General features: G+C 34.2%; 1 protein-coding gene and 1 long non-coding RNA gene across 2 annotated transcripts in view; one reads left to right on the forward strand and one right to left on the reverse strand.

Moving 5' to 3' along the window:
- Positions 1 to 12,859, reverse strand: part of LOC113501649 — a 91,018-nt gene that overhangs the window by 45,910 nt on the left and 32,249 nt on the right. The window contains exon 2 of the mRNA XM_026882826.1: positions 5,330 to 5,452. Within this exon, the coding sequence (XP_026738627.1) occupies positions 5,330 to 5,452 (123 nt within the window). The remainder of the gene's footprint in view (positions 1 to 5,329; positions 5,453 to 12,859) is intronic.
- LOC113501651 overlaps positions 3,208 to 12,859 on the forward strand; it is a 42,122-nt gene continuing 32,470 nt past the window's right edge. Inside the window, exon 1 of the long non-coding RNA XR_003401304.1 lies at positions 3,208 to 3,337. This is a non-coding gene — a long non-coding RNA (uncharacterized LOC113501651). The remainder of the gene's footprint in view (positions 3,338 to 12,859) is intronic.

A 12,859-nucleotide genomic window follows, 5' to 3' on the forward strand; every position in this document is an offset into this window, starting at 1 on the left:
TGGCAACTACGGGGTCTTAAAGGTTAGAATAAGTTTCTTTACCATGGCAACTAATTGTATGGGTGATCAGTTGAAATAAAACATGCCCTTTTAAAAGATCACAAGGAAAAGCAAAGAAAAAGACCTCCCTGAAAATAAGGTTTAGTTCCCACAAGCGATGCGTAGGATAGGAGGGAGTATGTTTTAAAAATATTTAAATTTGTTTTATTTATTACTAAAAAAGATTATATGTATTCTTCTTTGATAAATCCTTAATAAGAAGAGCACACACACACATTTTCATTAAATATTTGATTAGCTAATCAAATTACCATTGTATGTAAAAAAAAATACTAGTAAGAATGTAGAATTCTTTGAGATTTTTTTTTCTAACATATATGACCGGATTCTATTTCATCATCATCATCTCAGCCCATAGCAGTCCACTGCTGGACGTAGGCCATCTCCATAATTTCTCCAGCATGATTCTATTTAACGAAAATATAAAAAGAAGTCATTTTGAACACCAAATTACAATTTGTGAATAACGAGAAAATTTAAAGAAAAAATAAGAGAATATCCAAAAATAAGACATACTTAATTATTATAATATCCAAAAATTTCTTATTTCACGTATATTGTATGAGCAATTACTAATCTTTAATATACCTTGACGTAACCGTCACAGAATTATAAATTGTTTGGGTCTACCATGACGTCACAAGTAATATTATCATAGTCGTGAGAGAGCGGGACAGCGCTATACACAGTATATAGTGACATCTCTCTTTCACCCGAAATGTTACTTAAGGACGTGATGGTAGACAGTTTGAATAACAAAGCAAATTCCCTAATATAATATTGACTAGGTTGTAATTTAATATGTATTATAATCTAAATTCTAGAATATTCTACGTAGATAGTTACTTTACTTTGGATTCTCAAAGGAATCATTGAAACAATAGTTTTATCTTGTTGAAGATCTGTCAATCGGCATCGTAATTTCTATAGGGCAATACAATAAAAAATTGAAAGAAAAACCTGCATTTTACTAAAAATATTTCTTTTTGTATGAGATTGTTTAAGGAATTAAATCCTTGTGTCGCGGGGGTTTTCACAAACATACAAATCACATGCACAAAGACACCCAGACTCAGAACAAGCATTCGTGGATCAGTGGATTTGGCGTGGTGACCTCAACCACTTCGCTATTCGTATACGCTAGAACCATCCATTCGACAATCTTTTACGTTAACGATATTATTTAATCTAATTGAATAAATATTATTTTAACATTAAAATGTTATTTAAATACAATTTTGTACATCAAAAGACAAATATAAATTATCAAATTGACGTAAATGGCTGACCACAAAATATTAAATAATATTTTAATATAAATTATTTATTTAATTCAAAATTCGTGTATAATGCAATTAAGGATAATGATATCGCAAATACGGAATAAAGGAAACATATTATTATGGTTAATTGTATATGTTTTACTAGCTGTTACCCGCGACTTCGTCCGCGTGGTTAGAAGATATAAGTTAGGAATTTTTGAACGAAAGCCCTCGAAGGTTAATATTTTTCCCCGTTTTTGCCACATTTTCCATTGTAACTTCGCTCTTATTAGTTGCAGCTTGATGTTATATAGCTTAAAACCTTCCTCGATTAATGGTCTATTGAAAACAAAAAGATATTTTCAATTCGAACCAGTAGTTCCTGAGATTAGCGCGTTCAAACAAACAAACAGACTCTTCAGCTTTATATATTAGTATTAGTATAGATGAAATAACTTAAATTTGTGTTTTGGGGCACTAAACATTGCTTTATACCCACAAAATTGTACAAAAAGACATCGCAGAAAAAAAATACAGATTTTTTGCTTATTATCTCATTCCAAACAAAAATAACATACTTTTGAAAATTTCTTCACTGTTTTGTTTGTAATAACTCCGTAATGCGGTATTTGCAAAGTACAAAATTGTTTTGGAAACCATAAAATCATTGAATCAAAGTTTAAAATGGGTTATGAACAATTATTTTCGACTTAAATGTTAACAAAACAACTTTTCATTCAAACACATCTTTTTGCACAAAGTTTCTAGTCTTAATCGCTTACATAAAGATTTTCTTTTTAAAAGACTACAAAATTTTCAATTTTTCATCACTTTTTCTCTGAACTATTAGAAAATTATTCTGGAACTGGTTAAATATACCAAAAAATCCAAAGCTTATCGGAACGACACGGGTCAATATCCTATAATTATTTCTCATTCGCGTGGTATTCGAGAAAACCTCCTCACATCCCAACACACAACGACCATTAACGAAGTTATTCATTACCATATAAAAGAATTCCTGTAAACATACCACAGCCGCTTAAAGCTGTGGTGTACACGTTTTGGGAAAGAGATGCCGCTCTACAAAATGTAGCACGCTATCTCGCTTCCACTAATGTAACAGTCTAACAGGTGCTGGGATGGTTCGCGATCAAATTGGAGGAATCTCGATCAATAGATATGCCCTTAGGCTTGGACGATCTTAATTTTCCGGCTTCCACTTGAATCTTATTAAGGGTTTTTGATTAATATTCCTACATAAAGAACTAGCTTTTGCCGTTGGCTTTGCCCGCTATGAATCAATGATGACGAAATTATTCCACGGGAAAACAAAATGGGGATAAACTATCCTACCATCCTATGTGTTAAACCTAGTTACAAACTATTTGTAAACCAAATTTCGTCCAAATTTGAATGGATGAGTAACAAACATTTATCTATCTATACTTCTAAACATGATTTATAATGTTAGTAGGTTATTTTCATTGTATCTTTTGTGAGTCTGATTCATACTTAAATGATAAAACGATTGACTCACACGTATTCATTAGAATCGTACGACGATACAGTTCAATTTGATTGCCTACCGCCGCGCGCCGTGTCAGCTCATGGCCAAGGTCGTATCCAAAACTAGCCGGATCCCGATTAATGCGCGTGAGAAAAACGATGTGCAATTTGATTAATAATAATAATATGTACACACGGTTTCACATACAGTTTCATAATAACATTCAAAGTGACGTGATACATGATTCATACGTCTTTGACGCTTGTTACAGGCAGTCAGAAGCTTGAAAGTCTGACAACTAGTCTAACCAAGGGGTATCGTGTTGCCCAGGTAACTGGGTTCAGGGGGTCAGATAGGTAGTCGCTCCTTGTAAAACACTGGTACTTAGCTGAATCCAGTTAGACTGGAAGCCGACCCAACATAGTTGGGAAAAAGGCTAGGCTGATGATTCAAAGTGACGTGATGCCGCGAGTAAACGTTATGGCCTATTGCCTGCTATTCCTAGGTAAGTAATTCCATGTATGAACCTTCGTACAGAGTGTTCACAATTTGTGTTACGTTTTATTATTTAGTTTGCTTGAAAAAAAACTTCCTATACCGAGCATGACTTATATGATTAATGGCTACTAACCCTAGCCGTGTGTTAAATTAATGTCGCCAACGTAGCGCCACATTCTATACATACATCGTCTCACTGTTAGGAACAAACCTCTTTACTATGCTAGCCCATTTCGGGTTGGCCATTTCGAATTCCAATGTTTGGAATCGTTTTAGTATTATATGAATATCTGTTGTATACCAGCCGGTTCGCGGAGCAAATCGACAAAAAATATTTGGTGGTTTAGCCTGCTTATTATTCAAACACCCTTTACGCTTGTTTTCCAAACACCCTTACATATTTTTCACAATATAAGTAAAAGAATTTTCAACTTTCCATTTACATTTTCAAAGTTATATTTATTTAGTTTTATTTCGAGCCACAAAGCCGCATAACTAAACATTTAATTAAAATAATCTTTAAAAGGTTTCTCTTATTAATTCAAGATTGAAAAGTTTCTAATGAACGTAGAATAATTTATGTAGAAGAAACGCTGTTTACTTACAGAATATTTTTCAATAAAACCTTGAAATCGTGAGAGGCTCACTCGCGATACGAGGTTCAGTTGGTAGACAAATTTATGACCTTAAAGATCATTGACACTAATCACTATCTTCATTTCTAATTCTTGCAGTTAAAATGGTTGCTATGACAGTTTAAGTCCTTCTGACAGACAGACAGCGACCGATAATAGGGTTCCATTTTAACCTTTGACCAAAGACAAAGTCGCATATAAAAAAAAAACCAGTCAAGTTCGAGTTGGCCTCGCTACACTTTTGGCTTTCATTCTAAGCGGATGTAGCTAGTTTTACAAGGATTCATTACCGTACACCTTTTGTCAGACTTGCCAGCCTCTTACTATCCGTAACACTTATCAAAGACGAATAAATAAAGCCGGGACCGACAATTTTATGTGCCGTCTAAATAACATGACAACTCTTCATGACATAGATAGTCGCCCATCTTTGACCTGACGGTACCAAGCATAGTTTAACCTTTGATCGATCAACCTGTGCAGTTGTAGCTTAGAGACGACTTTCTTGTGGGTTTTGGACCTCAAGTTTTTGCCAAACATGTCCAAAAAAGTAACGCCACATAATTATCAGAACAACATTCTATAATTCAAATTGAATCGAGTTCCAAATACAATTTCCAACTTATTCCCGTACGTTACATGAAATATCAGAATAGGCATCGATTTGTGCGTAATATTAATTACATTTGCTATAATAGTCGAACGGGCGGTCAGCTTACATCGAAACCATACGTGAATCATTTGTGCGATGTCTCATTAGTAATTAGTGTGTCTGTATGTTCACGGTTAGATTCATACAGATTTATCTGTATAGCGTAACAAAAGGTATTGACAATATTGTCAGCATTTGTAGGGTTCCATACCTAAATGTTAAAAAGGAAACCCAGTTATTGAGTGCTCGCTATCTGTCCGTCTGTCATCAGGCATAGGCTTTCTCATGAATTGTCTAGCTAAACAGATAAACAGTTGAATTTATTAGCAATGATGTGCTCGCGTCACGGTGTATGAAATTGAACACCTTCGAAACGCCTCGACCGCTTCTCATGAAATTTTATTTGCAAATTGGACGGTTCTGAGAATCGGACATCTATTTTTCATATACCCATTTTTTCCTAGATCTCATTTCTATGGCAAAACAATGTTTGCTGGGACAGCGAGTACTTAATAAAAAAAAACATCGAGGATAACCAACTTCTGATATAGATCAGTTGATAGAAGTCAACTTTTTTATTTCTTTTTTTATCCATTTTTATAACTAAACCGATTTCGTTCTTGAAATAATTTAGGGAGATATAAAGGCTGTTCATAAAATGCCCGATGATTTTCTTATCATACACACACATTAAACTTGAATTAATACTCACTTGGAAGCAGGATTTATGTGGATGAAGCCGACCTTCACGGAGACGATGTTGTCCTGTCTGTCTGAGGGTGTGGTGCAGTGTGACGAGCAGTTCTCCACCTTCAGCGTGTTCGATGTCATGTTTCTGTAACAAATGACGTCACTTCAAAAACAAACTTTATAACAGATTTCTTTTGACATGCTTTCGAATGTTCTAATGTTCTTTGAGACAAGTGAAAACATGCCTGTAATTGTTAGGATTTACAATTTGGCGTAGTGGTATAACGGTTGGACTGTCAAGTCAAAGGTTGTAGGTTCAAATCCCCGTCTTTACGAATTCATGTGCGTATTACAAAGTAATTATCACTTGCTAAAAACTTTCAAGAGACATCTTATTCAGATTTTATGTTCAAAAGAGTGAAGAGAGCAAAGTCAGAGGTGTAACAACTCTAATATCAGGTTATACATCATTTATTCAAGACGAAGATGGATCTTCAATGAATCCAACGAATTCTATAAAGACAATAGATATCTTAAAAGTCCCATTGCATACAATTCATCACTCTTAAACAGACCGCAGAAAAAACAAAACAGAATACGGATTATAATTCTTACTAATATACAAATGTGAAAGTAACTCTACCCGTCTGTCTGTCTGTTGCGATTTTACGCCAAATCTACTACTCTAATTGTCACTAAGCTAGTTTGAATGCGAAAAAAGGCTAACGGGTTCAAATAGAGGAGCAAAACTTGTTTATCAAAGTCGCGGGCACAGCTTGTCTAACATAAAACACTCTCAGATTCTTGTTTTCATATATTATTACAATGGTATTAACATCACAAACGGTAAGTAATTTCAGTATCTCAAATTTCTATCAAAGTATTAATAATTTCGGCAACAGATCAAAGTGAATTGATAAACGGTTTTAATTATCAGAGGATTCAAAGTCATTGTTTTATCTGAAAGTTTGTAATATTCAATTACAACAGGATTATCGCCGACAAGCCTTTTGGTCGAAGTAATTAATTTCTAGGTGATTCTAACCGACCTTTTTTGTCTTGTGAACTAAAAATACAAAATGTTTCAAAAGTCTTCATAATCGTCATTTAAGCCATCTTCCACTGGCCGTGTTTGTCTTTGCCTCTTTTCTATCACCGTTCTGTGTTGTGCGTCAATAAATATAATGTCTCCAGCAATGACGACCTCCGTGGTCGAGTGGCGTACGCACCGGTTTCAAGGTGTCGCTAGCTCTGAGGTCCCGGGTTCGATCCCCGGTCGGGTCAATGTAAAAATTTACATTTGTACATTGTCTCGGGTCTGGGTGTTTGTGGTACCTTCGTTGTATCTGAATTCCATAACACAAGTGCTTGAGCAACTTACTTTGGGTTCAGAACAATGTATGTGATGTTGTCCGCATTTATTTATTATTATATTAATTATTATTTATTATTTACCAAAATGCATGGTCATTGGTAATTTTTGGGTTACACAAAAGCTTAATAAATATGGAACCCCATTATTAAGGATCCGTTGTCTAGTAGTAGGTATTTGTATAACATTTTAACAGTTGATTATTTTTTTTTGCTTCTATAAGTAAAAGTAATATAAATCGTAGTTAAGGGACAGTAGGTAAGCAAGTCAAAAATTTTATGAGGTTTCGTCTGCATGTTACGCAAGTATGACTTTATTAGACATTTTACTAGATTTTGTCAACTCATTCAGTTATTTCTCACACAAAAACGAATAGTTTGCCAGCAGATATCAGACAAGAAACTAATAAACAAAAATTCAAACGGAGACTTAAAAAGTACTTGTTAAATAATATGTAAATACATATGTGTATAACAGAGTTCCAAAACAGTCGTCAAAGTTTGGTTACACAAAAATCTATTCCATACGTTAATCGAAGGTGGATTAGCGGAAAAGGCCAATCACTTAGGTATTGCTCCAATCTGCTCGCCAATCGAACTGAATGAAATGGCCCGGAATGGATTCGTAAACTGGTTGGAAAGCTGTCGGTTAGAAAGGCTACCGAAACGCCTGACTAAGCAAAGTCAGAATAAAAATGGACTTGCTTTTCATAGGGAATGTTGAGATTTTTCACATCCAGATCTAGGATATAAAAGTTTTATTTTTCCAACGCTAAGTTTTAAACTAGCTGTTTATATTTAATTAAAATTTGCTGATGTATAAATAAGTAAGCGTTAAGATTCCTATTTTGCTTTTGAATCTAAGTACTTGAAAGTTACCGCATCAAAATAAGAAATATCTATATGTTTTCGAATAAAAAGACTCATCAACATTGTTTGCCGTTTCCTGTATTTAAATAAAATGGAATAAAGTTAAATATTACACAAAATAAAGTACTAATTCCCTTTAGTTACAGTGATTCAATTCTATCATCTGCAACCGACAGTAATCTGTTTCGATTGTAGGATACCCTTAAGCTCTTGTTGACAGTGACTGCAGTATTCTGTAAATTCTCAGAATTTATTACAGAATTAGTAGTTTCATTTGTGACAATTTCGACATACATTTGAAAACGTGATCTAAAAATAAAATAAAAAATAAATAATGAAAACTATTTGAGTTAAATAAATTAGAAATGTTATGAATCTCTTGTTCAGGTCGGCTTAAAATTACAGAATTCAGTAAAATATGGTATTTTGCATGGATCATATACCCCTGAAAATACCCCATAGTTAGGACAGTTTTCAGAATTTCGTAGACGAAATGTGTCTTCAGACTGTATCTAATGTTCTAGCTATGACGGTAATAGCTAGAACATTTCCACAGATGATGTGATGGTTACTGTTGCCGTCATAACAACAAATTCTTAAAAATAAAGATCCAGTTTCGGCATCAGTTGCTAGGGTCATAAATCCATAAAAGAAACCCAGTATTTCGAATGCGTCTCGCATTTTATCGCAGAATTGTGTAGACTTTAAACTGCCAAAGTTCAAAATGACACGAACGTATGACAGTCATAACCAACGGCTTAAATTCTCCAACGGTGACGATGCCAAAGTTAAAAGTCCAAATAACAACCTCCATTCTTTTAGATCTATCTGAATTCACAATTCTTTGTATCCCACTGTATTTCTGATCCTAATCCGACATTCGAAAAGTCCCACTAATAGACACATTTACCGAACTTCTCATATTCAGACTGGAGGTCTCGGCTAACAATGACACTGTCAGCTTGTTAGGTAAACATTTTGGTTATTTGAGCTTAAGGCGTTGCCATGGCAACGTGTTAATGACGTATTACAAGTCTATTCTTCTGAGTTTGCTTTCCGAAATAGAATGTGTCGTGTTCTCTTAACACGACACATTCTATTTCGGCTAAGTTTTTTTTGTTGAATATTTTATGGGAAATTGGATGTTTGTTTTATCTCTTTTATGTTTATCAATTGTTTTTTATTAGGTGGTTAATATTATTCCACTTATATGCATAATATAATATTTATTTGTCCTAATTATTTAGGCACGTTCTCCATTGATTTCAGATACAAAATTTCGCAAAGAATCTCACTTACCAAAGTAGCAATCCCGTTTCAGGAATTCGGTAAAATAAAAAGTTAGGTCTCGGTAGGTCGGAAATTGAATGTAGTTGCCAGCAGAGGTTTTTAAAGAACCAGCCTTTTGCATGACCTAGATTTGTGCTGAAACATAATCGTCGTGCCTATTAAATATTTCAAGTGCCAAACATTTGCTTTTGAAAACACCGGGCTATTTTCGGTCGTTGGAACTTTTTCGCTCGAAATTTCTTGGCACATGGCACTTGTAATTTGCTTTCGAGGGGAAAACTACTAATCAAACTGTGTTCCCATCAAAATTTCGAGGTACCTATTTCAGCTGTTTTTGAAATAGCTCTCACTTCAATTCTGTAGATGTCAATTATATACTGCAATACGTATCTCTAATTTTAGGTCACAGTGCCAAATTAACTATGAGCAACGTTCTGATTGCAGACATAATATTTATTATACAAATTGATATCTTTGTACAAACTGAAATGTTTTTGAAACCCTTCTCAACGCAAATATTAACTTCCTTACTGCGAAAGTTGTTTTTATGTCACACATACATTTGTCTTGGCTGAGAATCGAACCAACAATCTCCATTTATCAGTTAGCACTACTAGAACAAATATGCTAGTTAAAATACTGCTGTCTCACGCGTAGACTCTTGTAATTGCCAATTTGGTTCCGTAGAATAATTAATATATACATAACATTACATTGTAGTCGGTTGGAAAGGCTTTTGAATAATAAATAAAGCACCAACAATTTCAGTAAATAAACTATTGAGGTCACTAACCGAGAATCGACCAAAAATAGAAAGGAATTGGAGAAATAATATTATACTCGTAAGAACCATAAATTGCCCATTCATTAGTTAATTTATTTATTTCAGACTTATAATGTCTGTGATAATTAGTAACAAAGTTCTTAAAACTATGTTAGACAATACTAAAATTAAATCCAAGCATCAAAAATCAAATCACTTCAAAAATTTCAAAAATAATGTATTTCAATAAAATGAAAGAGCACTCTTCAGTTACATTTTAATTCTGCCTGCATTTAAGATAATCAAATATATTGATCACCACTCTAGCTAACTGCGATTGGCGATTTCAAATTCCAAAATTTAGTATCTACATTGCTTTGCGATGTTATCCTTCACCGTTTATCAGTGGTGTTTTAGGATAATTAAGAAAATACATATAAATATAAATATACTGTACATATATGATTATTTTTTACAGCCGATATATTGTCCCGATGCAGAACAACGGCCTCCCTTACCTCCTTCACCTTCCAATATATTGAACATAAGAATTTAATTATTGAACATTCCAAAAGTCTTCTTTCGGGTAGTGGTTATTGCAAAGAGGATCCCTTCTGGAAAGTTTCCTTTGAAGGTCCAATTCAACAATTCTTTGTGATTTTGATTCTGAGAAAACTAAGCTTCGTCGATAACAAGATCACGTAGGAGTCGTAAACAGTTGAGGTTTAAAAACCGGTCAAGTGCGAATCGGAATAACGACACTGAGAGATCCGCACATAAAACTCCAAATCTAAAAATCCACGTTTTCAAATGATCGCTCCAGACATTTTTATTATATTTTAGTTGTAAATTGCAATGTTTGTGAGTTTGAAGCTACCCTGAAAATTTTAACCCGCTGGCTTACGGGGAAGTGGCTCAAAATTGGGTTGCAATAATCCAACCGGAACGACAAACAAACAAGAACGTGAGTGTTTAAATTTGGGAAAACGCTACTAACAAATATGCTATATACATATAGATGAACACATCCAAAAAAAAAATTTAATTAATAGAACTGTTGCTTCATTTTTAGTATTATGTTGGTATCGCAGCAACAAATGATACAATATTGATTGTTATTTCAAGTGTATAGCCATCACGTTTTATGTATTATAGCCTGGTGAGGGACGGACTGACCAACAGCAGAGCTACTGTAATAAGGTTTAGTTTTCACCCTTTTGGAACGGAACTCTAATACAGAGCCCGATAATGGTTAAATCAAGTTCCCAATAAAACATGGACTTTCTAAGGAGTATGCATTGTGCATTTGAGAAAGAACTATGTGGAAAAATCCTACTACTATTATAAAAGCGAAAGTTTGTAAGTATGGGTGTATGGATATTTGTTACTCTTTCACGTAAAAACTACTGAATGGATTTGAATGAAACTTTACCACAATATAGCTTATACATCAGAATGACACATAGGCTACAATTTTTGAGGTTTCTAATGTGAGGTCGTAAAAAAACACATTTTTTGCGCTTACATTGCAAACGCTGACTGAATCCTACAAGATAGATAGAAGGCAGATAGATAGATAGTAGAACCACGCGGACGAAGTCGCGGGCAACAGCTAGTAGGTAATAATTTGTTACTAAATCTTTTAACTTCCAAGTCGGTTCATAGATACAGTCTCCGATTGTTTCCGAAACTAGTCGGGTGGTTCAGACAGACTGTCATATCAAGTTACCTATTACACTGTAACTTGTTCTGTTTGATGCCGAATAGAAATATATTAAAAAAAGTGATTGATTTGATTAGTTGAACTAGCTATGAAAACTTGCAAATTAAAACCGCTGAACTACAAATACGGTTAACGACACTGAAAGTTACGTAAAAAAGGCTAAAGACAACTCCATATGTCACTCAAACGATTTCACGATTCCTGTTTCTATCATAATTTGTGATCGCCAACAAATGTATCACCTTTACGGCTGTTGTCTAACCTCGACCTTTATTTTTAGTACTTTTTTATTCGTAGTTTCTACAAAAATACACTGTTTTGTGAAAATTACAACAGTCTAGTTATCATGGTTCATGAGATAGGGTCTCATGACGGACTGACAGACAGAAGGTGAGGTCACAGTAACAATGCCCGTTTTTACCCTTGGATACGGAACCTCAATAAAGAAAATAACGTAAATACAAATAATAAAACCCCGCCAACCTTCTAGGCACGTTTCCCGCCATTGACATAAACGTCGATATCTTTTTTGACGTTTTATAAATAACATAGGTATAATTATATAATTCATTGATAGCTTTAGTTAGAAATGCAATATATTAATTATCGTTCTATATAATTAAGAATAGTAGGTACCTATGTATACATATACTATAACGTAAAAGCCGATGGATATCAGTCGTTTTCCTAAAAAGAACGAAAAAAAAATTAATTAAAAGAATTCCTCAAGCAGTAATACCAGCCTATGTATGTCTCACTACTTGACACAGGTCTCATCACCACACGCTAGCTCACTGCAGGTTGGCGATTTCAAATACCAATATTTGGAATTAAGGTTTTCTCACAATGTTTTCCTTTACGTCTTGTCAGTGGTATATTAGAAAAATCAAGAAAGTACATCATCATCATCATCTCAGCCTATAGTTGTCCACTGCTGGACATAACTTTTAAATGTCAGATTGGTACTTTTCTGAGTTTGGATAGAACCTGTAACTCGTGCATTCAAATCCATCATAGCACAGACCACCAAGACCTTGTAATGTCGTAGTATCCTTAGGGCCGATTTTTCAATCGCCAGATAACTTTTATTTGACGAATAAGTTTGACGTTTTGACAGATTCTGTATAGAAAATATGTCAAACGGCCATATTTATTCCACAGATAAAAGTTATCTGACGATTGGAAAATCGGGCCTTGGTCTACTAATGTTTGTACCCCTATGTTAACCAAGTACTCGTCCCATCTCTAATTTTTATCCATTGGCCACGGGACCCTGAAAACGTAGGTCCCATATGTAGGTAATGTTATCTTTAATTTTCTTGTGTTTAGTTATTTACTAAGTTATATATTGTGCCCTTGCGACTAGCCGATGTAATATATTATTTACGTTCAACGTTTGGTGGTGGACCAGTAAACGGTTCACTATTGATAAGGTAGTTAATAGTTAATCGTTCAAGTAATAACGTATTAATATTGTATAATGTCTATATTTTATAAACATATTTGTTTCTCCAAAGTTACTCGTGCCCATTACT

The sequence above is a fragment of the Trichoplusia ni genome, chromosome 16 (genome assembly GCF_003590095.1).
Source record: "Trichoplusia ni isolate ovarian cell line Hi5 chromosome 16, tn1, whole genome shotgun sequence".
NCBI lineage: Eukaryota > Metazoa > Arthropoda > Insecta > Lepidoptera > Noctuidae > Trichoplusia > Trichoplusia ni.